This window comes from Fundulus heteroclitus, chromosome 9, assembly GCF_011125445.2.
Source record: "Fundulus heteroclitus isolate FHET01 chromosome 9, MU-UCD_Fhet_4.1, whole genome shotgun sequence".
Classification (NCBI taxonomy): domain Eukaryota; kingdom Metazoa; phylum Chordata; class Actinopteri; order Cyprinodontiformes; family Fundulidae; genus Fundulus; species Fundulus heteroclitus.
In genome coordinates, this window is record NC_046369.1 from 4,936,823 (window position 1) to 4,962,827 (window position 26,005).

General features: G+C 40.2%; 1 protein-coding gene across 1 annotated transcript in view; it reads right to left on the minus strand.

Annotated features, from left to right (window-relative positions):
• Window positions 1-3,392: 3,392 nt before the first annotated feature.
• The window catches only part of tie1 (tyrosine kinase with immunoglobulin-like and EGF-like domains 1), a 29,834-nt gene continuing 7,221 nt past the window's right edge, over window positions 3,393-26,005 (minus strand). The window contains exons 5-24 of the mRNA XM_012878031.3: window positions 24,272-24,403; window positions 23,429-23,575; window positions 23,209-23,337; window positions 22,923-23,068; window positions 20,777-20,921; window positions 20,524-20,682; window positions 19,418-19,558; window positions 17,103-17,405; window positions 16,382-16,672; window positions 15,409-15,602; window positions 15,131-15,277; window positions 14,960-15,023; window positions 14,259-14,369; window positions 11,201-11,391; window positions 10,327-10,440; window positions 7,939-8,009; window positions 7,042-7,082; window positions 6,660-6,756; window positions 6,439-6,538; window positions 3,393-5,290 (exon numbers count right to left, since the gene is read on the minus strand). Coding sequence (XP_012733485.2) covers window positions 5,219-5,290; window positions 6,439-6,538; window positions 6,660-6,756; window positions 7,042-7,082; window positions 7,939-8,009; window positions 10,327-10,440; window positions 11,201-11,391; window positions 14,259-14,369; window positions 14,960-15,023; window positions 15,131-15,277; window positions 15,409-15,602; window positions 16,382-16,672; window positions 17,103-17,405; window positions 19,418-19,558; window positions 20,524-20,682; window positions 20,777-20,921; window positions 22,923-23,068; window positions 23,209-23,337; window positions 23,429-23,575; window positions 24,272-24,403 — 2,795 coding nt within the window. The 3' untranslated portion in view covers window positions 3,393-5,218. The remainder of the gene's footprint in view (window positions 5,291-6,438; window positions 6,539-6,659; window positions 6,757-7,041; window positions 7,083-7,938; window positions 8,010-10,326; window positions 10,441-11,200; window positions 11,392-14,258; window positions 14,370-14,959; window positions 15,024-15,130; window positions 15,278-15,408; window positions 15,603-16,381; window positions 16,673-17,102; window positions 17,406-19,417; window positions 19,559-20,523; window positions 20,683-20,776; window positions 20,922-22,922; window positions 23,069-23,208; window positions 23,338-23,428; window positions 23,576-24,271; window positions 24,404-26,005) is intronic.

The following is a 26,005-nucleotide window of genomic DNA, read 5'->3' on the forward strand; positions in this document are numbered from 1 at the left end:
CTTTCGGTGAGTCTTATCCAGCGTTCTTGTTTCTGTATTTACCTGTTGATCTGACCCAATTTTGCCTCCGGATATTCTGAGCCAGCCTGACACCTGTATTACCTATTTTTCCTGCTTGATTGCACTGTCCGCCTGTTTTGCTTGACCCTTGCTCGTTCTGACTACCTGCCTATTTTTGCCTGATCCCCACCTGTTCTGACTGCCCGATCCGGTTCTGTTTTTGGACTTTCTGAGCTTGCCTGACCCCTGTCTGTTTACTAAGCCTGCCCTTTAACGAACTTGGATCTGTTTCCCGACTCGGCACCCGGATTCTGCTCTGGCTTACCCTGCTCATCATACTGCCTGCCTGTTATCCCGGTTCCTACCCACAGCCTGTTCTTAAATAAACTGTCTTAAATCATAAACTTCATTGTTTGACTGAATACTGGGTCCTTAGTCTCAGTTCATGACAGTTTTAGTAATCACTGCACTACATTTCATCGTATACCTGTGTACATCACTTATTTTTACTAGAAATTTTCACAAATTACATTATGTGTCCATTAGATTTCAATTACATTCAAGTCAAACTTGAATGTAATGTTAAAGCAATGTATCTTTGTAATTTTAAAATTGCATTGGCCTTTTAAAAGAACCCGTTTTATGTACTTCTGGCACTGTTTCAGCTCAGATTAACTCAATGCATAGCTATGGCGCCTGTGTGTCCTGCTGTAGTAACTTGATGTCCTATCAAGTAATCTATAATGTGTGGATCCTCAGCTGCAGCTTGTTGTAGCTACTAAGCAGGAGCATAAAGAGGAGCTGGAGACCAGAAGAAGAAAACAGTTTGATATGCTCTTGTAGCATATATACAAGCCCAAGATTAACTTGAGCAGAATGACTTTAAGCACCTTACTTGACCTAAGTCTTTTTCAGGGACGACCCGGCTTGTGTGTGTGACAATGCAAAGCCACATTCTGCACATGTTACAACAGTGTGGCTTTGTAGTGAGAGTGCTGGTTAAAGACCGGCCTGTCTGCAGTCCAGACATCCCTCCCACTAAAAATGTGTTTTGCATTATGAAGTGCAAACTACAACAACGGAGACCGCAGACTGTTGAGCAACAAAATTGTGCATCAATCAAGACTGGGGAAGAATTTCTCCTAGAAAACATGAATGATTTGTGTCCTCAGTTACCAAACATCTACTGAGTGTTGTTAAAAGGAAAAAATGATGAAACACAGTGGTAAATATGCCCCAGTCAGCTTTTTGGGAACGTGTTGCGGTCAACAAATTCGAAATGTGTGAATATTTGCAAAAAAAAAGTTTATCAGTTTCAACAGGATATATTTTGTGTCTATAGTGTATTCAGTTGAATTGGATTGAAAAAGGTTTGTGAATCATTGTATTCTGTTTTTATTCAGGTTTTACTCAATGCCTGAGCTTCATTGGAATTGGGGTTGCATGTTTATATGGAATTCAGAGGCAGTTTGTCATAATGCTGTTCTCTAACTAGCCCAATATTGATTTTAAAGCAGCAAAATTTGCCCTTGTACCTTTTTAACCACTGATCTGGCTCAATGACTCTAAGAGGATTAATTTAATAAATTCCTCATAAAGCAGTAAAAGTTCTTGGGCCCTAATACATGTCAGACTCACTGTCGGGTATGAATTATCCAGATCCTTTACATCTGCTCCTTTCAATCGCTGTGTTTTCATCTGTGTTAGAAAACGGCTGATAACCTCAATTCATAATCATTGGTCAGTGTTATATGAGTTTATATTCTAAAATAAACTCAAACCAAAGTTATTTTTTATCTGGCTTGATGCCATTTATTACCTGCATTCTCACCTCAATTATTCAGATTAATTTAAAATCATATAGCTAAGCTATTTCTTAAAAAGATATAGGCTACTTTATTTTTAGCACAGTTCTAAAGTGAGGCGGTTGTTGTTTAAATAAACCATTGCTTGTCTGTCTTTCAGAGAATAAGGTTTAGATTGCCTAAATATCCTTAAATTCACCGATGATTCAACAAGATGGTGTGATGTTTTCAGCAATACCTTCAGAAGGTAAATCACACCAAATTTAAATGGTTCATTGAAGCATTCCAGGAAACATTTTCATGCTGTGATTTTGATGCAAAAATAAAGAAAAATGCTATATTTGAATAGTATAGAATGAAATCATTATGAACTGGAAGGTGTGTGTTTGCGTTAAATACTATCAGAGGTCAAAACATAACTTATGAGAGGACTTTCTCACACTATTCACTGATGTTTATAATGAAACCTCTGTATACCAAAACCACAATGGCTGGTGCAAGAAAAAAGAGGTGAGCATTTACCACAAACTGAATCTACTCTCAAAACAATTTTTTTTTTTTTTAAGTTAAGCTTACACCTATAGGGTTAAGCTTACACCTATAGCAAGAAGGTCCTGAGTTTGAGTCCTACCCTTGCCCTGCTTCTTTCTGCATGGTGTTTGCATGTTCTCCCTGTGCATGCGTGGGTTCTCTCCGGGTACTCCGGTTTCCTCCCACAGTCCAAAAAACATAACTGTTGGTTTATTTGGCCTCTCTAAATTCTCCTTAGGTGTGAGTGTGTGCCATGCGATGGGTGTACCCCGCCTCTCGCGCCTTGACAGCTGGAGATAGGCACCAGCACCCCTCGCGACGTGTGAGACAATGGATGGATGGAGACGGAGCTTAATGATAGTTTTATGAAAAAGATTTACAGCTGAATAGTAAGTTTGAAGAGTAATACATCTGATCTGATATCTGTCTTGTCTGAGATGCCATCCAGATTGAAGATGCGATGAAACCCATAATTTCCACTTAGATTATACTCTAACTTGCTGGCAAAAAAACCCCATCTTCATCTAGTTCACATCAGCAAGGTCAGTAGTTCACCCAAAACGACTACAAGCTCCATAGCGTAGATTTTTGAATGACGTGGACTAAAAATACACCTAGGGCCGCTGCTGTTTTCTTCACTTGTTAGAAATTCCTCAGGAAGCTCGCCCGCAGAAACCATGTTTGACAGACAGCTCTGTGAATACGGTTGGTTTGTGGAGGAAACCCAGTGACAGATCAGCCCAGTGCAGCTGGACAGATCAGTAGTACTTCTTTTTTTTTTTTTTTTTTTTTACGTGTTTTTTTTCCTGTTGCATTTCAAGCATACCATATAAAGAAGCTGGTTGTGCCAAACCACTACTTTTGCTCTTCAATAGGGATATCTCATGACAAAGTCTTAATTGTGTGATTGACTTAACCAAGACTGCAGAGCAGAACTCCTGAGCACTCCTTGGGACCCGTGTTCTCGCATTTACCCTGCCCACTTGTAAACAGACAGAAGAAAAAATGCAAAAACAATCCACGTCGACAACATTCTCGCAGAAAACAGTCGAGATCATTTTACATGATTAGGTACTTGTGCTGAGGAGTCCAGACACCACAAGAACCCTTTATTTTATAAAATGAATAAGCACTTCCAATGTACATTCTGCGATGCTCTGCTCATTACCATTGTTGCCTCTAGTGTTAGAGGTAAATTATGATGGTAACGTCCGATAGACTAAATATGCACCACAGGTAATTCTGACCACATTCCATGGCAGAAGGCAGGACACATATATGTATTTTAACAATACAGCATACAAACTGACCACCAAAAACTCCCACAGCACCCTCCACACATAAAACAGTAAAAAGCCTGATGATAAATAAATCTGTTATTGCTTTAGCCAGATCTCGCACTCAAAACCACTCGTTGCAAACTTCCTGGCACCCCTGCAGATAACAAAAGGACATCGGCTGCTCTTCCCCGGTAACGCTCAGCCAGCAGCCTCTGTTCTCCTCAACCCTACAGATTTTCTGCAGCATTTAGATCTGAGGACTGAGAGAGCATGGATGGAGATACAGTATATTTTCTGTCTGATTTACTATTTGGGAGTAAACTTTTGATTCTGCTGAAAGACTCAGTGGTGATCCAATTTTCATTTCCTGATAGAGGCCATAACAAATCTCCTGGTGTTCTAAAGGAAGCATGTTCCCAGGTCCTTTAAGAACATTATTATCCAAAAAGCTAAGTTTTTAGTCATCTTTTAAGTCTTTACCCCAACATTCGTCCCAAACTATTGATTACCATGTAAATATAATCTAATGGTTGCTATAGAGATTTGGTGACTAGACCATCCCCTTCTGTGCTGCAGTCCTCAAACTTTAGGATTTGATTTTTTTTAGTTTTAGTTTTACTTTCCTTATCCTTTCTGCTCCTTGTCTATGGTGGTTAGATTTATTTTCTTGTGTGCCATTAAGTATAATAGCAGCAATAATGTAAAGAAAATAACTATTACTATCTAATATGGGAATTTAGGATATTTCTATTATGCCGCTGCAATAAAAGATCTTTTTATTTTAAGGCTTTTTACATGTTTTACTAGTGATGCTAATAAGTGCGGAAGTTGCTTTATGGTGTGCAGATCATATGATATCAACACATCTTCCACGTTGGCTGAACATCAATTGTTCTACTACTCTGGCTAAATCGAGTACATAGCTTTGATACTTTTTAAACATTCTTACAAATATATCAAAATACAAATAACGGTACTTATTTTCACGCGATAGTGACACGCGGTACAGAGATAATAATTATGACACATGGCCCATACAGTATCAGGCTACTGTAAGTGCTAAAAGGGCAAATATCTGTCATAGTTCACTCCCATAAAAGTTGAGATCCAAACTAAGTCCGTTAAAGTTTTCTCCATCGAAATGATCTCTTCCTTCACATGAGCGAAAACAAAAATCCAGCAAAGACACCCCACAGACCCTTAGGTGTTTCAGCAAATCACATAGCTCCATGTTTGCAGGTCCTTCCTCGGTGATCAGAGAAAAGGCCATTTATAAAAAACAAGATGAACAATGTTGTGTTGGTTGATTTTTACTGGGAATTTTTTTTTACATGTTTTGAAAGAGAGGGTGGTTTCGTCCAGGTTTGCTGCAGTTGCAACTCTCCACTGAAGGTCCAGTCATAATCCGCGTCTCCTTCTGCTCCAGATACCTCAATAAAGTGTCCTGTCACAGTCCTCCATCTATAACTGGGTGGTTGCAGTGAAGCGCCCGGCCCTCCTGTGCTGTGGTTGACTGGCAGGAAGGTGGCAGTAACGTGGCGGCCTGCCGCTCCACTTTCTCTTGGAGCTACGCAGTCTACGAGGGTCTGGGGGGGCTGGTAGTCAGGCCTCCTCTGCGGTGGCATCTATTCCAGCGTAGGTAAAGTTCTCAAAGAGGGCCATGTTAACGTAGGCCTGAAAGACAGGTGAGGATAGAATTTCAAGAAAACAAATAAAAGATAAACCATACAAACTATTTACAGGACTTCTATTGAATTTAACAGGTAAACTTCATACAGGTGCGTTCACAAACACAACGGGAATCCATCTTGTTCCGCTCCGGCTTCAACTGCTTGTGTCTGGCCCAAAAACGTTTCGGGCCAATCAGGTTGCAATATTATCGTTTAAGGCAGGACATACCGGTGCAATGAAAGCAAGAGCAGCTGAGCCCTCAGCCGAACCAAAACAAACATGGCAGCCCAGGAGGACGCACATGCAGCTGCTGCTGTCGCATCTGTTTTGTCCGACTCCACAATTTCATCTTTTTGTGGTTTCTAATGACACCTGCTGCTTATGTTTTAATTTGATACTGTGATTGACTAAAACCAACATTTAATAGGCGGGCACAAGGTGTTGCTTCGCCCAATGGCCCTCCTTTCCTCAAACAGACCCACTGGGAGCAGACCCAGATTGATCATTTGCAGAACGGAGAGTCTTACACACGATCAATCTATCCGGCCTGGTTAGAAGTTTTGATACCTCCTGAATTTTTTCCACATTTTTACATTTTGTCATGTTTTTACAGCCAAATCTAATGTAGGCCTACTACATATGTACCAGAAAAAAAGTAGTGCATATCTGAGAAGTGGAACTAAAGGATACACGGTTTTTAAATAAGTAGAAAATAAACATCTACAGTGTTTTATTTCTTTATTTGTATTCAGCATTATAAACAGCTATATTTTAGTAGTTGCCAATACTGCTGGATTGCTTTTATGTTTCCACTTTGACTAGGTCATTCTGATACATGATTATGCTTAGTTCTAAACCATGTCACTGTAGCTCAGGCTGAATGTTTAGTGTCGTTGTCCTGCTGGGAGAAAAACCTGTACTTCACTTTTAAATCTTTTGCAACCCGTAACAAGTTTACTTCCAGGAATCTCCTGTATTTTTAGCTCCGTATATCTTCTCATCAACCACCTTCTCCCTGAAGCTTTCCCAGAGCATGATACTGCCACCACCACCACATCTCCACGAGGGAATGGTGCATTTATGGAAAAAGTGAAAAGGTTGGAGCAGTATGAAAACTACTGAAGGGCACTGTGTCGGGAATCAAGGATTACCTTCCTGGCTTCCTGCATCCGGCTGAGTTGGACAGAGATTTGTGAGAAGGGGGGTCTCTCGTAGGGCCGATCCCTCCAGCACTGCCTCATTAGTTCATAGCTGGAAGAACAAACATTGATAGCACAAACACATTAACACCCAGTCATCTTAATAAAACTCCTAGCAAGAATCAAAATAGTAAAATAAATATGTTTATTGCTATTTATAATAGGAAACTTACACCTCATCTTCACAGTTTTTGGGTTTCTCCATCCTGTAGCCCTGTGGCAGTTTTTCATAAAGTTCAGCGCATGTCATTCCACAATATGGCGTACCACCTGATTCATAAACAGAGAAAATAAGTGTAATGCTTAGCCATGCGATGCACAGCGACAACGGATGCTGCTACATGGGTAGCTGTGGAACGGCTTGCGCTTCCTGAAGCAAAAACAGAATATTTGATGTAAATTTAGCTAAACCAATAATAATATTTGTTAAATAAAAGCAAAAATAAATCCAGAACTTTACTTTGAAGTCTGTGCATAGGTTTGAAAACAATCGTAAACAGGCATCTTATGGCACAATCTCTTTTGATTGCAAAGTGATGCTGCATGCATTCTTACCCAAGCTTACAATTTCCCAGAGGAGAACTCCAAAGGACCATCTGTGAGGAAAAAAGTTTGTAAAATAGTTCAGATCCAGTGGGTTGAAGAGGCTATAAACGTGTTTTTACATTGTTATAAAACAATTATGTGCTTTGTTGATCATATCTGGTGCCTTGCAAACAGAAGATGCTGTGCTAATCTACTGATTAGAAACCATACAAATCCAAAACAACCTTATCTAGCATTCGTACAAGGTTTAGACTTGAAAAAAAAAATGCATGAAGTAAAAATGCAGAAATGGAAGACATATCAGTGAGATAGCCTTTTTGATTTCGATGCGTTTTGATGCCAACATTTGTTTTTAAGAAATGAACATGTGTACGTGTCATTGAGTTTGAACACAAACCACAAGCTTGTCTGGAATCTGATAAGACAAACTCTTTGACGAAAATAACCACCACTTCTATATGTCACAAGCTGGTGTGGTAGATTACACAAGCAGACAAAGTAGTGTTTGCGCTCAGACTTTTTGTCGAGCGTGTATCTCTGCCTCACTCTGTCCCTACTTGATCCGCCTTCCCCGTCCTCTCTAATGTTTACAACTGTTTGGTCCTCACAGGCAAGGTTTTTTTTTTTTTTTTTTTCTTCCGTTTGCTGTCCTGTGCTCTGCTGACTTGCTCTCTGCTGTATAAATAGGCTCCAGTTGACAGAGAAAAAACATCTCAGTCTGTTTCCTAGGCTTCCTGGTCGGCGCTTATCAGTTACGCTGCACACTGTTATCAGTCTGACAGAGACAGGGGATGATTTGTTGTTTTCTCGGGCAAGATATTTTGTGGTGTACATAAGAAACAACTTTATTTTAGGAGAAAGCGTTCTTGCAATATGCGATTTGTTTTCAAACTATAATTGACTTACACGTCACTCTTGCTAGTGTACACGCTGTAATTCAGGGACTCAATGGCCATCCAGCGCACTGGGAGTCTCCCCTAGAAGCAAACCAAAGCCGGCAGATTTATGTAAAATCTTCTGCTACAGAAACAGTTACACTTTAAAGAACAGAAATGTCAGATCCTGAGTAAAACTGATACATCCTTCAGTCTGTTTAAACACCTTTTTCATAAAAAAAAGAAGCTGTTTAATATAAAATTAAGCTATTACCACACAGTATAATGCGATTCTCTGTGCATGTTTACACAACACTTCGGTCTACAGGGGAACTCATTAATATCTAAAACAAAGTCTTGTCAGGAGGTTCCTGCACCTTTATTATATGGAGTTCCACAAGGCCCTATATTGGTTCCTGTATTTTTTTTTCACTACCTCTTGGACACATTTTTTGTAAGTTTAATATCTCATTCCATTGTTTTGTCGACTATGTACAGATGTACATGCCTATGAAGAATAATAAGAACGTTTACAGTCTTTGTCAGACTGCTTAATTTAAGTCAAAAAATGGATGGATGCAAACTCAGGTGATTTTATTTGAACAGAAGAATTTTCATGCTAGACCCAGCGCAATTCTCAGTACCTAAACTCCATTTGACCACAGTTGTAAAAAACCTTGCCGTTGTCATAAGCAAGTACTGGAAGTCAAGTTGTCAGATCAAGTTGTTTTTTTTTCCATTTACGTCTATTAGCTAAAGTCAAGTCCTGGCTCTGTTTCAAGGATTTTGAGAAAAATGTTCATGCTTTTACTACAACTCGTTTGGATTACTACCGTTCATTGTATAAAAGGTTTAGATCACTATAATTTACATCGCTTTCAGATGGTCCAAAATGCAGCAGTCCGACTTCTAACTGGGACAAGGAGACGAGAGCACATATCACCAATGTTGGCCTCCATACATTGGCTTCTGGTGTCATGTCGAATTGACTTTAACATTTTATTGCTAGTTTTTAAAACTTTAAATGGCTTAGTTCCACCTTATTTGCAAGATATGTTGCATTCACATACGTCAACAAGATCTTTGAGCTCAAATAATCAGAATTTACTAAATGTTCCTCAATCCAGACCCAAGATTAAAGGAGATCGTGCCTTTTCTGTCGTGGCTCCCTGCCTGTGGAATAATTTGCCTTCTCATATTAGGTGTGCTCAAGGCTTAGATCATTTTAAGGGGCTTCTTAAGACCCATTTTTATTCCGTGGCCTTTAAGTCCTTGTGAATAATTGTAATTGTTGAAAGTTGTCATATGATTTCTTTTCTTTTCGTGGATTTGCTGATTATTCTAAAGCACACTGAGTCAGCTGCAACTGTTTTAAAGGTGCTCTGTAAATAAAGTTGACATTGGCATTCTGTACAAGAAAATGGACCCAAAAGAAAATTTGCATGCTGGTTGTTTGGTTTTAGAGTCTGGACCAAAATTTGAAATTCAGTGCAAGTTTGCTTTGCTATACATAGTTGTCTTTTTTACCTTAAGATGCGGTGGCAGTCTAATACAACAGTTTTTATAGGGTTTATGGTGTTTCTGAATATTCTAAGAATGCTTCTTTTATTAGACGGAGGCTGAAAAAAAAACATATTAACAGACATAAAGGCTTTAAAACAGCATCAGCCTGTTTATTGACATAATCTGTTTCATTTAGTTAAGTTACTGAAATAAATGTATTTTCAATATTATTCTAATTTATTGAATATTACTGTGCAAAGTCGACCAGACGGAAGTTACTTAGACTTTTATTTATTTATTTTGATCAGGTTCAGTACCTGTCATATTTGTGTAACCAACTGGTCCAAGTGGAGAATCAGAATCAAGTAAATTCATGTGAAGTGTAAAAAAAAAAGCTCACAGAAAACATTTAAAAAAAAGCTACACCAGGGATTATAGCCCGATTATTTGTAACCATCATTTCATATTTGAAATATGATTAAAAATTGATTACCACACGTATGTTGATACCACGTACAATTTGGATTCCTTTAAATCGTATAAATACATGGCTTGAATTGATATTTAATAAACTTTCCTAAAGGGAATTTTAGCATGTGTTTATTGATGTAATCTGGATTTCAGTGTCCAAATCCAGATCATGGCCAGTGTCCTGTATATTTTAGACCCTGCTCTGACACGCCACAATCAAACAGCTAAATTATGAAATCATATTGTCATACAGTTTTGCTAAGGACTGAAATATGAAATGGATTCTAGTGTATTTAATTAGCAAAAGATAAAACAATCAAACAAAGAACAAACAAACAAGAAAACAACCCCAGTGTTTTGATATTGGAGACCACTTGTGTAAATGAGCAACATAAAAATGCCTTCAGCGCCCTCTCCTGGATGCATTTAAAACTACAATACCTACCATTGTTTTCTTGACATAGACTTCCTCTCCTCTGGACAAACCAAAATCTGCGATCTTCGCCACAAGGTTGTCCCCTACCAGAACGTTCCTTGCTGCCAAGTCTCTGTGTATGAACTAGAACCAACAGCAGAAGGAAAGCAATGATGTTGCTGAGTTACTTCTGATTTAACACACAAACTAACATGTTTTACAAAAAGGGCAAAAAAATAAGATAGGATGTAAACAAAATGTACAGAAAGATTTGAATTTTGATGGTACACCTTCCAAATTAACATTTTTCAAGAATAATTGTTGACTGTCACAGTTATTGTAGCATAATTGGAGCTGTTTGCCTCCTTACTGCAGGTGGTTTTGATCAATCACTCCTGTAAAGATTTCAACAGGAATGATGTCAGGACCTATGGCTACTCAGTTTATCTATGTATGTGACAGTTTCTTTGTGCAGCTTATGGGTGCTCCTACGATTAGACCCACAGCCTCTTTGCACAGAATAAGAAATCCATGCTCAGTATGAGAAATTGCTGCAAAGCCATCATCAATGCAGACGACTGTCCACTGTGGCTCTACGCTTCTTCAGGAGGAGTGAATGCTGCTTGTCAAGACTTAATGCAATCTGCTGGGTTTCCTTATATGGGAAACTTTTTGACCAACCTATCTGCATGATTTGATTGAATTTGACTTTGTAAAGTGCTTTGAGATGACATGTTTCATGAATTGGTGCTATAAAAATATAACCGAACTGAACTGAATGTAACGCAACATTCAAACGTTTTTTTTATTAAAAACATCTAATATTAGGATACAGCTGCTAGTCAAGCACACGCTTAGTTAAAGATACGTCCTTCATTATCAAACAGATATTCTCCCGTCTCACCTGCTTGTCACTGAGGTAATGCATCCCGGTCGCCACATCCACAGCGAACTGCAGCAGCTGCTGGGAGGTGAGGGTGGACGCCGTACCGTGCTCTTTGGCAAACGCGGGATCGGTCTCCAGCACGCGGCTCTTCCTCAGAAAGTCCAGCAGGTTTCCGTAGGGAGCGTATTCTATGGCTATGTACAGGTAGCCTGAAAAAAAAATAAAAAACATACAGTATAGTTCTGGTGAAAAGTTTAATGAGGGTTTTTTAATGATTTATTTGACCATTTGTCAATGGTGTGGTTAGCTTCGAAACAAAGAACTGAGTCGCTAAGTCTAGATTTACTCTGAATTTTTAGGTTAATTAAAGTTGAAGTTCAACTGAAATGGAATACCTCACACAGGGTAGCCTTCTATAAATAAATGTTATGCCCGGACAAAATGAAGCGTGACCTTTTTGGCCACATTGGCTGGAATTATGTTTAGAGTTGTCACAGTGAAGCTTTCGGATCAAAGAACAACTGTTTTGCGTGGTGGTGGCACTAATCCATGGAGCTGCTATTTTGCCAAGGGTGCCGGTGCATTGCACGATTGAAAAAAAAAAAAGGAGTATATCCAAATTTCTGTACTTCATCTTAATCCAACTCAGCAGGGCAGTGGCCCTCACGGATAGGAGGGAGTTCACCACACAGAACCACGCAGGGCCATTATAACACGCCCAATTAATATTCAAAGATCAAGAGCCATTCCAAGTTGTTTACATCATTCTTTTTTTAAATTAAAATTCCTTAGCAGCCATTCCACCACATTATCCTATTTGTTTATCCAAAAACCCTTACCGAGGTATTGGCTGACTTGTTTGCCGTTGCTCAGAGGGCCAGGCGGCTACAGATGGGAAGGGACTTGGCCTTGAACATTTTAAACTTGACAAAGGGGTGGAGCGGACCTTTTTTTTAATTTTTTTTTATGAAATCCTCCCTGAACTCAACCAGATGGCTGAATCCCTGTCAGCACATGACAGCTTTCAGCCCTTCCACAGGCTATTAGGCATTTGTAGCTGTTGGAAAGGTTTCATGCGGATTTCACCAGGACCAGCAAGCATGCCAACACAATTAGCGAGGGCCGTATGGGGAAGGAAGGAAGGAATAACAGTTTGAGGGAGAGGCTGGATAAATATCTCCAACACAGAATGTTCTCTGTTTCCAGCAGTGACTTACTTCTGAAACAGAACTTACAGGAACACAGTGTTGTAGTACTCGAGTCCGAGACTCGAACTCGAGTCCGAGTCATTAGCTAAATTTAGAGACTCGTGACTTGACTTGGACTTGAGAACTGATGACTCGAACTTGGACTCGGACTCCTACATTCAGATCATTCTGACTCGGAAATTGAGAAAAAGACTTGACTTTTTTTATATCATTAGGCTAAAATTTTAATATGTCATTAGAATATTATTTGGTGTATGATTTTAATATCTATTAGTGCAATGTGGTGGAGTGTGGATTTTTTTTTTTAGTTTAAAAACATGTAGGCTATGCTTACTTTAGTGCGGAACTTGGACTCGACTTGATCAATAAGGACTCGACTTGGATCAATAGTGACTCGACTCGGACTTGACTCGGATGAGTAGTGGACTTGACTCGGATTTTTTTTAATGACTTGGACTTGACTCGGACTTGAACACTGGAGACTCGAACCTGGACTCGGACTCGAGGCATAGTGACTTGACTACAACACTGCAGGAACAATTAACCAAACGATGGTAATACTACAATACAGACAAGGTTTTAAATCTCCATACTTATTTGGATTTGCTAGCATTCACAATAAGATAAATGAGTTCAGTTATGTCAGCATAGCTCTCTCTGGTTCTTTAATCTTTACTTCCTTTCATATTATTCAATAGATTGAGGAATGGACACGTTAATTTCTCAGTTTATATCTGAAAGCTGAATTGGGTTAGTTATGCTCCCTCTAAAGTACTTACCGCTAGATATCCTCTATCACGTGTTATCGATCTTTCATCAAAGAAAAGTAATCAAATTATTGAGTTCAGGATGAAGTTAAGGCAAACTGATACATGATGGCAGGAACCGGCACCAGTTGAGCCTCACAAAAACAGACATCAAAGATGTCTGACAGTGGAATGCATATAGAGATCTAACCGAGGGGGCAGAATTTAAAGCTTTTGAAGGGTAACAAGTATTTGTTTAGGATTCAAACTGGTGCCTTGGAGTTGTAGATGACAAAGAGACAGCTGGGAGGAGTGTTTACCTCACAAATGTATCCATTGTGTCACATTAATAGAAAACTTTTATCTATTTGTGCATCATCACGCGTTGTTTTAATGCATGATGCTGCTACTGCTATCTTTCAGTGTGGGGATGATTGAACGGATATTTTTCCTTTACACAGGAACGGGCCAAAAATGAAAAATTATCTCTAAATAAATTACAAACTGGGGTTCTTATGACTTTCCTTTAATAATGAACTTCTTCTCGTTAGGCTTACCTGAATGTCTGACAGGTGGAATTTACCACGCTCCCCCCTAAACACTACTCTATATTTAGTATATTTAAGCCTGCATCATATTTAGGGGCTGCACATTTGCACAGTCATTAACACTCTTTCCTTGCAGCACAAAAGTCCAGGGTTCAAATCCCATCCAGGAATCTTTCTGCATGTTCTCCCCGTGTTCTCTGCCTTTTTCCCATAGTCCAAGAACATGACCAATGAGGTTAATTGGTTACTCTAAATTGCCCTTAGACGTGAGTGTGTGCATGCGTGAGTTTTCATATCTAGATATGAATATAAAATGTGGATACTTTTGCAAGGTGCTGTATGTAATATCAGGGTTGCTGTACTCATTAGAGTTTGCATAAATTGCTAATTTATGTTTCCTTGTAGATGATTTCCAAACCAAAATGTATTGCAATGTTTTTTTGGTTATTTTATGTGGCCACAAAACTACTCTGTGAGCAAGAAAACGATTCCTTGCGTCATGGCAGCATCCCCCCCATCATTGACTTCAAATCGATTCAAGACACATACGCGCCACTAGATGTCGCTCACTCACCTCTGTTCTCGCAGGCTCCGATCAGGTTGATAATGTTGGGATGCTGGCCCAGTTTGCACAACACTTCCAGCTCTCCAGCGAAGTCTCTGTGGTCGTTCTCTGAGGCAAACTCTGCAGGTAGGACATGGCACCTCACATTGTTACACAACATGTAAGCAAAGCAAACTTTCCGGAATAAATTTCACCGCCATTAAATTAGCTCTTTTGTACCAGTGAGCTGCTGCATGATACGTACAACGCAGTCAAGACAAGACCTGATTCCTTCTATAGATTTTGCTTTCAAGCAATTGCCTGGTGTGCTTTTTTTGCTCGATTTTAGCTGCTTTTACCCAGAAGTTCAGGACCCTCTGTGAACATTTTTAGGTGAATGTCTCTTAACTCTGATCTATCAATCATTTATGGATAAAAAAGAATGATAAACCCTAGGGTAACAATCCTGTTCTGCTAACATGTAATAGACAACTACGCAGAGTCTGTTTCACCTAATTTCAAACACTAGATTTGCTTTATACAGTTGTTTTGAGTCTCTCGTGCTCAGATAGGACAGGAAATGTGTTTAAAATCAGAAGAAAAACTGGATTTGTAAAGAAACCTTACGAACTCCTGATAAAGACCACTTTAAACATTTAAAAATGTCTGTTTCATCACAAGAAGAATATAAAGAAAGCTGGGTTTTGTTTAGAATGTTGGACAGTACATACCCTTTAGCATCTTGATGGCTGCACTCATTTTGTTGCCGTCCTTCTTGATCATGGCTTTAATGACCTGTTACGAAACCGTGGTTAACTTAACTGCTTAAAGCCGTGCAGAAAGCTCGGGCACCATGGCAGAATCCCTCAACAATGACATAAAGAGTAAAATTTTGTCCGAACCTGGCCAAAGTTGCCCTCTCCGATGACGTCTTCAAATTTAATACTATCCCATTCGAGGATTGGATAGGTGAGCGGTTCTGGCGTGGGCTTGGGCCTTCTGGTGAGGGTCAGGGTTCCCGAGTTAAACTGCAGAATAGTTTCTTCGCCCTGGTCATAAAAAGTTTGCAAAAGTACAAGTCAATGTGAATTCTTAGTCTTGACTTTCAGTGTTAAAAAATGTCATGTTTTTTTTTTTTTCCACAGTTGTGATTCAAAAGTTCACAGAGGTGCACCCTCACCGATCCAGACTGATAGGTAAATGTGCGCCGACGGTTGAGCAGCATCTTCCTGATATAGAAAAGAGCCAGCAGGGCGAGCAGTATGGTCACGCAGGTCACAGTTACGGAGCCCACCACTGCGACCAGCAGCTGATTACCGTCCCCCGCCGGCTTCCCAGAAACACCTTGGATGGTCGGTGCTAAAATCTGTGTGTCTATTTTTATAGAAGGGAAGAAAACAGAAAGAAAAAAGAAAACAGAGAAGAAAGAAATGCATTATTTCTATTTAGGGAAGCGACAGATGTGGGTTTAGTATAGCCATCTTAAACAGTTCAGTAAATCCCATTTAGTTCCTGTTTCAGTTGCCAGATGTATAGCAAAATAAAAATATTTCCCAGCGTGAGTTATTTTTAGATTAGAAAAAAAACTATCTTGAAGGAAAACAAAAATCTTTTTAGTTTTTTTTTTTTTCATTTCAAATTTGGGTATTTATGCTTTGTTTCTTTTAAAAGCAACCCACCAACTTTTGGATTATTTTTTTTTTTGGCGCCCTGGGATGCAGTATTTTAGTGGTTTTATGCCGCTTACAATGTTTAAATCTCAAAAACCCAAGTAAAGGACTGTCTCAGAAAATTTGAATATTGTGATAAAGTTCTTTATTTTCTGTAATGCGATTAAAAAACATGAAATGTCATACATTCTGGATTCATTACAAACTGAAATATCGCAAGCCTTTTATTTTAATATCGCTGATTATGGCGTACAGCTGAAGAAAACTCAAAAATCCTATCTCAAAATATTAGAATATTTCCTCAGACCAAGTAAAAAAAAAAAATTATAACAGCAAAACAAAATCATACATTTGAAAATGTCCATTAATGCACTCAGTACTTGGTTGGGAAAAGTCTTACAAATACCTTAGAACACATTAAAAATGTGTGCTACATCCAAAAACAACAACAACAACTTTGACAGATAGCAAACTCGATCTCACCATCCCCGTGCGTCTTCTCCTGAACAAACGTGCTCCACTCGCCCGGCACTTTGGAGCACGCTCTTACTCTGAACTGGTAGAGGGTGCTGCTGTTGAGAGCCGTCACGTCTTTCGTGGTCTTGTTAAAGTCATCGATGTCCAGCCAGTGATGAGGGCTCCCTTGGCCAACTGGGTGGTACTCTATAACATATTTGATTATGCCTCCATTTGGATTCTCGGGGGGCTGCCATCTCACCTGGATGGCCGAAGTGGAAAGGGACTGGGCCTGGACGCTGCGGGGGGGTGATGGCCCTGAGACGCACAAACGCACAGACACACAGTTGTTGTTGAAGTCAGAAATGTTTTAAAACGACGGTTGCGAAAACTTTAATTAGCAATCACAAGGAGCAAGGATTACTTTTTTTTCCACATTTCCATTCAGATTTATGAGTTTTGTGGCTTTAGATGACTTCGCTGTTGGGCTTTTTTTTTTAAAGCACAAAAATTGTTGCAAAAACGTGTCATCATAAAAATTATGTATAAGAACCAAAAAGAAACCAATAAAAACTCTCCTATCTGTGTGTCTTGTAAGCTTCTCAAACATCTTTACATGTCCTTTTCAACATTTTTAAATCGTAAAATTTGCCGATCTCATCTGTTTTTCCTCGACCGCCAAAAAAAAAAGAAAAAAAGAAAAAAAAATGAGGGACGGAGATAAAAGAAGCCAGAGGTTTCCATTTACCCTGGCTGTTGATGCGGAAATGGAAGGGTTTGGAGGCCGGCCCCTGGCTGCCGCAGTTGATCAGGCGCACCACCACGCTGTAGTCATGATGATACTTCAGGTCGTGGAACTCGGTGGAGAGCACGTTGAGCAGGGTGGTCTTCTCCAAAACCTTCTCATTGTATGGCGGGGATTCGAAGAGCTGCACTAAAAAGCCAGTCGCCGTGCCAGGGGTGATGTCAGCGTTGGCCGGCAGTCGCCACCACACTTTAGCATTACGGCAATCCACGGTTCTATTTTCGATCTCGGGCTGAACTGTGGGCTCTGCGGCAGATGAGGATAAAAGGGTGAGTCGAACGGATCAGTTCATTTTTTTTTTTTTGTTATTTCCCATGTTGGTAATGAGCTGCATGAAACTGGTGTGGCAAAGGGTAGCGCTCTAAGCCCGAAAACGCAACGTTTTAAATACAGTCTATCATTTTCACTTTTATTTTAAAATATGAGAATATATATATATATAAGAAGAAAAAAAAAACACATTTCAGAAATGCAACTTTCAATATGTCAGTGCAAACAGGTCGTTCCATACCCATAGTCTTCCTGATATTAGAGTTTTAAAAAGGCTCCTAAGTGTCATGATGGTGAGACCCCTTTGGGAGTTTTTGTCTTGGTTTTAGAGTGAGTCGTTTGTATCTGGTCAATTTGTTCATCTTGTGTTTTTGTTCAGTAAGTTCCTGCAGTCATCCTCACTCAATTGTTGCAATTCTGTTAGTCTCACCTGACCCTCAACACTCCTCCCATCCCCAGTACTTGCATCCTTTTCAGAACCTCATGGTGCCTATTTTTTTTTTTTTTTCCTTTTTTTTTCTTTTTTTTTTTCTTTTTTTTCTTTTTTTTCCTCTTTTTTTTCTTTCTTTTTTCCCTTATCTCTCCCTAATCTTGCCTCTCTCCCTCTGCCACCTTTGTTTGGGTTTTTCTTTGCGGCTCGGAGCTGAAATTTATTTCTTTGTTTGTTTCGTTTCGCATCGTTTCTTCCGGCCTGCATTCATCCCTCCTGCTCTTGCTTCCTTTGCTGCTGTGAATCTCGACGACAAACCCCGCGGATAAGGAAATCAAGCTTTTTGCATCGTTGTGACAAGAGAGTGGAGCAGTTCCTGTCACACCCCGCCGCTGTCTGAACACTGCAACGTGTGCTGCTCTGCCTTTCTGCCCCACTCCAGAGAATCCCAGACAGACGGCACCAAAAAAAGGTAACCGTGAAGCCCAGTCAGTCACCAACCGTCAGCCGGATGCTTTGCTGTCGGCCTCAGAGGGTCCGACTTATCGGCAGCCTCCAGCAGCTGCCAAACACAGAGCCCAGACTGTGGTTACAGCGGTCTAAGGACCCCTCATCATCCCCATCACGCCGTCATCACTGAGACGACCTTGCCGCTGTCAGAGACTGTTCTTGTGCTCTTTAAGCCGTTTAAGAACAACCCGGACCTGGCTGTTTCTCTGGGAGCTGGTTCCCATGTTTGCAGGGCCAACAATTTGTCATCCAGAGCTATCTTGGTGGGCTCTGAGGTCCCGAGGCTGTATTCTGAATATACCTCTGTAGCCTTAGAGTTACTCTCCAGGGACTCGTCCACGGCCCCTTGGCCTCCTTTTCTGATCTCCTTTCCCAGATCGTTTTTAGCTTCCAGACCAGCCGCCATGCTCCGTCGTTTGTCCCCATGGCCTCTGAGCTACCGTCTGGAGCTTTAACGCTGGAACGCGTTCTTTGTCAGAACTGTTTTGTGTTTTGGTCTCTTCTTCTGAGCTTTGCTTTTAGATAGTTTTACTTGGACTCTTTTCCAGACGTGCTGTAACACCTCACAGCCTGAATAGTCAGCTACACTGCTCTGAAACCAAATAAGCATACGTGCACTGCCCCAGGTTCCCTCTTTTCTGCTGCTGCTGCTCATATTTACATCAAATGTCTGTATACTGTGCGTGCTGTAACCAAAGTCAAATTCCTTGATTGTGCACACAAGCCTAACCCTAACCCTGGTTCTGATTAAAACCTAAGATTAGCTCAGGTTGACATGTTTACCGACGAGCCAAGCTTGAAATATTTACTGGAAAACTGACACCAAAACACGCTCTTGCACACACGTACTGAGAGTCTTATTGTAATCAGGATGATGCCTCATTTCTCCAGCATTTGAACACCTTTATTCATTCTCACGTAGGTTTCTGGCCCATACAACAGCTGATTTTGCTCTTGCGTGTTTGTTTTTTCCCCCCAGATAACAGGCTTCGACTCAGAATTGGCGTGGCTGTCTGACCAAACAGCTGAGCATGTGTCTCACTCTCACCAGGGCAGTCTGTCTCCATCACCGCCTCCGGTCCAGGAGACCCCTCTCCTCCCTCGCCGGGACGGCTCAGCTGGACGCGTACACGATAGAGTGTCGAAGGCTCTAGGTTCATCAAAGTGATGGGCTCTTTGTCACTATACACTAAAACAAAATGAGGAGATGATCCTAGTATCACCAAACGTTTTAATTGTGGTCGCAACACTTTATTTCAGAGGTGGGTAGCCCTGGTCCTCGAGGGTATTCCGCCTGTTTTAGATGCTTCCCTGCTCCGACACGCCTGATTGTGCCTTATCTCTTCAGCCTGTCACTGATTCTGCAGGAGGTCGCTAATGAGCGGTTCTTACGAATCACACGGAGAAGCACGGAAACATCTAGAATGTGCAGAAAATCGACCTTCAAGGACCAGGGTTGCCCATCCCTGCATTATTTACATTAGGCAAGGCAGGTGGATTTATATAGCACTTTTCAGTTACAAGATGATTCAAAGTGCTGTATATGAACAGAAAAAAACATTAGAAAGGGAAATATTACTATGACAAAGGACTAAGCTAAGCAACTCCTTGACTAGACTTCTTTAGTTTCACTGGAACAGGCTTCATCACTAACATTAAAAGTTCAATTGTTTCTATTCATGCACTATCAAACATACAGAAAGCATAAAATCACTGTACTTAATTGTTTATAATAATAGTAAATAAATAAAAAAACTGGATAAATCCTTGGGGGTTTCTGATCTAAAGTCATGTTGTCCAACCTTTCTAAAGCTACACCTAGAATAACGTCTTTTGTTTCATTGTTTCACCGGAACAAGCTTCATCACTAAAATTTAAAGCTTAACTGTTTCTATTCATCTATTACCAAAGGAAAATAAAAACATTACATTAACCTAAGTAAATGAGCAGATAATGTAGAGCGCTCGCTGTGTGTTTCTCACGGGACACGTTTGTAGCCAATTTAAACAACGCTTTGTAGCGCCTGATAACTATCCGCTTTGGCTAACACTTTGAAACATCTGAAACTCAGCTTGTTGCGGCTGGTATTGTTTTGTTTTTGTCTTGTGCCGTACAGTGGACAAAAAGGAAGAAAATCCGCTACATCCAGCTTACCTATAATCGAGGACCAGGAGTCTCCGTTCTGCACAGGCTTATATAGGAGTCTGGTTGAGACAATGGGGCCATCGCCTTTGTGCGACTCCAGTGGCATCACCAGCAATTGCTTACTCCTCTTTTCAAGTAGTTTTGGAGCGGTAGTTGGAACTGGGGGCACTGTGTAGGGATACGAGATGATTCGTCCTCAGATGTGACTAAATGTACCCTCTCTACATTTATATATTGCTCAAGAGAAACCCCACACTCGGACCTTTAATGGTGACGTTGAACTTGCGGGTGTCCTGGCCTCGAATGGTGGACACCCTGCACTCCCACGGCCCCCCTTGTTGAGCGTTCAGTCGAGGGATCTCAAACCAGGCTGTGCTCTGATTCGACTCCTGGATCGTCCGAGAGGCCTAAAAGATCCAAAATGGCTGAACGATACAGGATGAAAGCCACATGCTAATTTCCTAAGACCTTTTCTGTTCCTGCTTGAGTTTTCCTCAAGAATCCCCCCCCCCCAAGGAAACAAAAAAGTCTTTCTTCCTGTGGGAAATGCTGGCACCGCTGCTCATCAGAGTGTTTCTGTTATGAAGGAAACAGAGCAGCAAGAATAACACAGAGACTGAACAGATCACATCAAGGCAATGCGTGTCGACTGCTGCGACGCAGGGTGATACAGCCTTATCTGGTCAGGCCACTGTTGTGGGGATTTCCTCAAAATGTCTCTCCGTGTTGGGAGCATCAATTCAGATGGGCAGCTGTAAACCAAGTTTCGTTTTTCCCCTTTTAATGTCCCAGAAACCTAATGTCCCATATCTCATGGTTGTTTGGGCTCTTTAGGCCTCTAAAGAAAAATTTCATCTCCTCCATCTTTAACAATTTCTGTTATTCTCAATGTACTTTTGCATCTTCACCGATTTTTCAAAGCTTTAAGGAGTTTTGAAACAGAAATATTTGATACAGGGTGATACTTTGCAGGGAGACCATCTCATAAAGCATTTGGCACTGATGGGAAAAGCATTTGTGATAATGTGAAAGTGTATGTATAGATAGGTAATTAGTAGTTCCTATATATATATATATATATATATATATATATATATATATATATATATATATATATATATATATATATATATATATATGTATATATATATATAATATATAGAGGAATAATGATTTCACTGCATGGTTCTGACAATTTTGAAATTATAAACCCTACCTGAATGCTAACTGAATTTCAGCAGTTTATTGTTAGTCAAGAACAACAATTCACTATTATGCTACGGGCAGACTAAGCTACAGGCAGACTAGGCTCACCCCAGGGTGCTTTTAAATCCCTGGGCAGAGTGCCAGTCTGTTAGGTCTCCAAAGTTTTGGGTCTCGGTTAACATTTCCCTGAATTACTCCTCATAAGAACATTTTTAAACAAATTTATATTGCTATAGACAAAAAAATACCATTGCTATGTCTTGAGACTGAGCACAGTGGTCCAAATGTAACACCATCATGGAGGGTATTAATCAGAGAAGAAGCAAAGCGGCCACACTGAAGGAGCGGCAGAAGTCCACAACTCAGGTGGGAATATCTGCTTTTACAGTTTGGTTGTTTAAAGTTTTCCACAAGCCATGCAGAAGAGATAGTAAACATGAGTGTAGGTTAACTAAGACTGCACAGACTCACGTGAGCACTAACTCTATTGTTCTGGTAAAACATTTTAGTGGCAGCATCATCCTGTGGAGATGCTTTTTATCAGGAGAGGCAGGGAAGGGCGGAAGTTGATGGGACAATGCTAAATACAGAGGGGGGGGCATGTTAGCCAAAAACGCTTGCAGCTGTGAACGCAGCTAAAGGTGGTTCTACTAAGGACTGATTTTAGGAATGACAGAATAAATTTGGCTGACACCCATTTCAGGATTTCTGTTGTAAAACATGTTGACGGCGATCTATTATTGCTATTCCACTAAACTACTTTATGACGATCTATTTAAAACCCCAATAAAATGCATTTAATAAAAGTAAGGAATGAATAATTTTACAGTGCTCTGTATGAGGGATTGCAGCAAAGCCATGTACAATGCAGATGACTCTTCCTGTGGCTCTACGCTTCCCCAGGAGTGAATGCTGCTTGTCGGGACTTTGATGCAATCAACTGGTTTCCTTATATAGGACATTTTTGACCAATCTGTATAATCTGACCCAATCTGTATAATATGATTGAACTTGACTTTGTAAAGTGCCTTGAGATGACATGTTTCATGATTTGGCGCTATATAAATAAAATTGAATTGAATTGAATTGAATTGTATACAGTATATTGGAATTTTAATAATGTATTGGTCAAGTTTATTTTAGCCAGGCATTCAATATATTATCTTATGAAGAATGCTTCCTGCAGCTTCTGCTCTACGTACCTTGAGCACGGTGTTGTCCAACTTCCTCAGCTCAAAGCTGTTGTGGCTGGGTAAGGGGTTGCCTGTAGCGGAGCATTTGACTTTAGGACTGGAATTCAGATTACACTCCAGGTTACAATCCAGGTCCAGAATCTGAGGAGCCCGCTCTGCAAAAGATGCATTATACCAACAATGCAGCTTTTTACCATCCTTAAAGTTGTGTGGTGCCTTTCAGGGCTTCTGCTGAATGATTATATTTTTTTTTTCTTTTTACATAAAAGGAAAATGTGTCTGTTATTATGCTTACCAGACTTTTCACAGTCCTGTCCTCTCCATCCTAGGGGACACTGACATCCACTGAAACGGTTGCACACCCCTCCATTCTGACATTTACAGCTCAACCGGCAGTCTGGTCCATATGTGTCATTAACACAAGCTAAAAATAAAAAAAAACCACAACAAAACAATGTAAAATATGACTGAATTCTGATCTGTTGTGGCTTTAAGTAAAGTTAAGTCAAGTTAACCTTTTTCACAGTGCCTCCCGAACCAACCGCTGGCACAGGAACAACCGTAAGGGTCTGGGAGGCAAAAGCGAATCTCTTGGCAGTTGCTTCTCTGGCCGGTTCTGCAGGACTCCTGGCAGCTTCTCCCAAACATTCCTTCCCTGCAGGCTGTTCTCCATCAGTGGAAGGTAAAATCACAAATGTATTTATTTGTATTCCTCTGAATGTGCTGCATCATCTTTCAAACTGCCTTGCAAAACATCCATGACTGTAACCAATCTATGAGCGTAGCCAGCCAGGAAAGCTGCTGAAACATCTTCTCACTTATTTATTTTTCTGCACACAATAGTCAGTGACGTCATAGTGAAAACAGCGCCCTCACAAACCAAACATTACAGATCATTTACAAGGAACAGCTGTTTAGAGAAAATACTTAAAGGAATTTGGAGAACAAACTTTTAAAAACTGTATCTATCTATATCTAGATATTCAGATATAGATAGATCGATCGATAGATAACCTTTTGAAAATAACAACCATTAAGCAAGTATTAAACATACTTTTCATTAAGCCCATATTTCTGAATAAATAATCTATTTTTTAACTGGTCTGATGTGATATTCTAATCTCAAATGTCATGTCTCCACTTTATACAAGCAAAAAAAAAACATTGTCATTAACATATACACATACACACACACACACATATATATATATATATATATATATATATATATATATATATATATATATATATATATATATATAAAATGATTTCACTGTGTGAGTGTGTGTGCAGGCTGTCACATCTTTTATGGATAGTTTCCTGTTGAATTAGTAAGAGTGTGTCAGCGTGGTACAAACCTGCCTCGCAGCGCGTCCCCATGAATCCTGGAGGGCAGATACAGTCCCCGTCCACATCATTACAAACTCCCCCGTTAAGGCATTCTGGGCATTCTCTGTCGCAGTAAGGACCCCACTTTTTACTGGGACAGTCTGCAGAACATTTTATTAAATTACAAAACATATTTCTTACTCTGTTTTGACTTGACACGTCTAAAACATCATTTCCATATGTTTACACCGCATGTTTTTCTCAAGCATCTCCTTCAAACAGTCCATGACAGTTTTCTGGTAATGTATTTGTGTCATACTTTTTTTTTTTTAATATCATTCCTGTTTTTTTTTTTTTTTTTTTCTTTTTTCACAAACTGCTATTTGTTCCCGTAACACACTGACACTGCTGAGTTGGGGAGATAAATCACAAGGCGTAGAAAAAAATAACACAAAAACAAAGTAGAGTGGACGATTTTTCCCCCTGGAAATGTAGATAAATGTAGAAACGTTCAAGTCCCCTTTTGAATAACTGTGCATGCGCAACACTATCCAACTTGCTATTCTGCTCCTCAGGGTGATTGTGTTAAAAAAAAAAAAAAAACTCCCAAATCCACTGTGGTCTTATTTCTTTCTTCTGAGGCCTTGCTCTTCTTCTCATAAACTTGGAAGACAGTTTGCTTCTTGTGACTCTCAACCATTTTCAAAGTATACGGTGAGAGCAGCGGAGCTACAGAGAACGGCTCAAACTGAAACTCATTGGACACAAAAACACCCAAAGTTTTCATGCGCAGCAAGAGGAAGCAAGCAAGGAACGAGCACGCACAATGGCGTTAGGTGAGCACATTACAACGAATGGCATGTGGGACAACCAGTAGATAAGATGATCTTCCTGGAACTTGAAATGGAGCTTAAGCGAAAAATTCAAACTGAAGAATCTCTATTGCCTACCTCCATCAATCAGAGACTCATCCGCCTCCGACGCAAGCCAATCAGCTTTGAACTGATCCAAATCCTCGTCTCGGCCTTCTCCTCAGCGAGCAAGCGGTGGCTGCGCGTGTCTGGTTTGGACTCTGATGACCGGACTCAACCCTCCTCCATCCCCTTCTCCACCTCCTTCAACCTCATCCCTATCGGAGTGTAATTCCTCCTGGACTCTTATGGAATTCCCAGTCACTTCTTAGAACGGTCCGGCAGAAGACCGCCATGTTGAGCCTGGTTCTGCCAGAGGTTTCTTCCCAAAGGGGAGTTTTTCCTCTCCACAGTCGCTTCATGCTTGCTCATCATGGACAGTTCATGCCAACCTGTGTTTATCCAAGCTGGACATGTAGCTCAAACAGATCATCATATGGACTGAACATACTTTATTTATCTCCACTCCACCACCAGTTTCAGGCCTGGGGGGGGGGGGAATTATCCCTATTCTCATACGCCTTCTTATGCATATTGAAGTATAATTCAGCGTGAATTTTTCCTGCCGAGGTCTGAGCGCCAAACTCTTAAAATATTGTATCAATAAAATTCTTCTAATTGCCTTTTCTTTCTGTGTGAGTTTTTCAGATTGAAATCAAAAGAAGATCATCCACTATACCTTTAAACTTTGATTCCAAAAAGACTTTGAATCTCCACAAATGGCAGAGAAAATTAAGCAAAGACAGACGGAAAATGATCTAATGGTATTCCAATCAATAATAATAATCCTAAAGTTAACAAGTTTCCACTTCTAAGCAAGTTTTATGCAAGTGATAATTTCAAGAACAAATG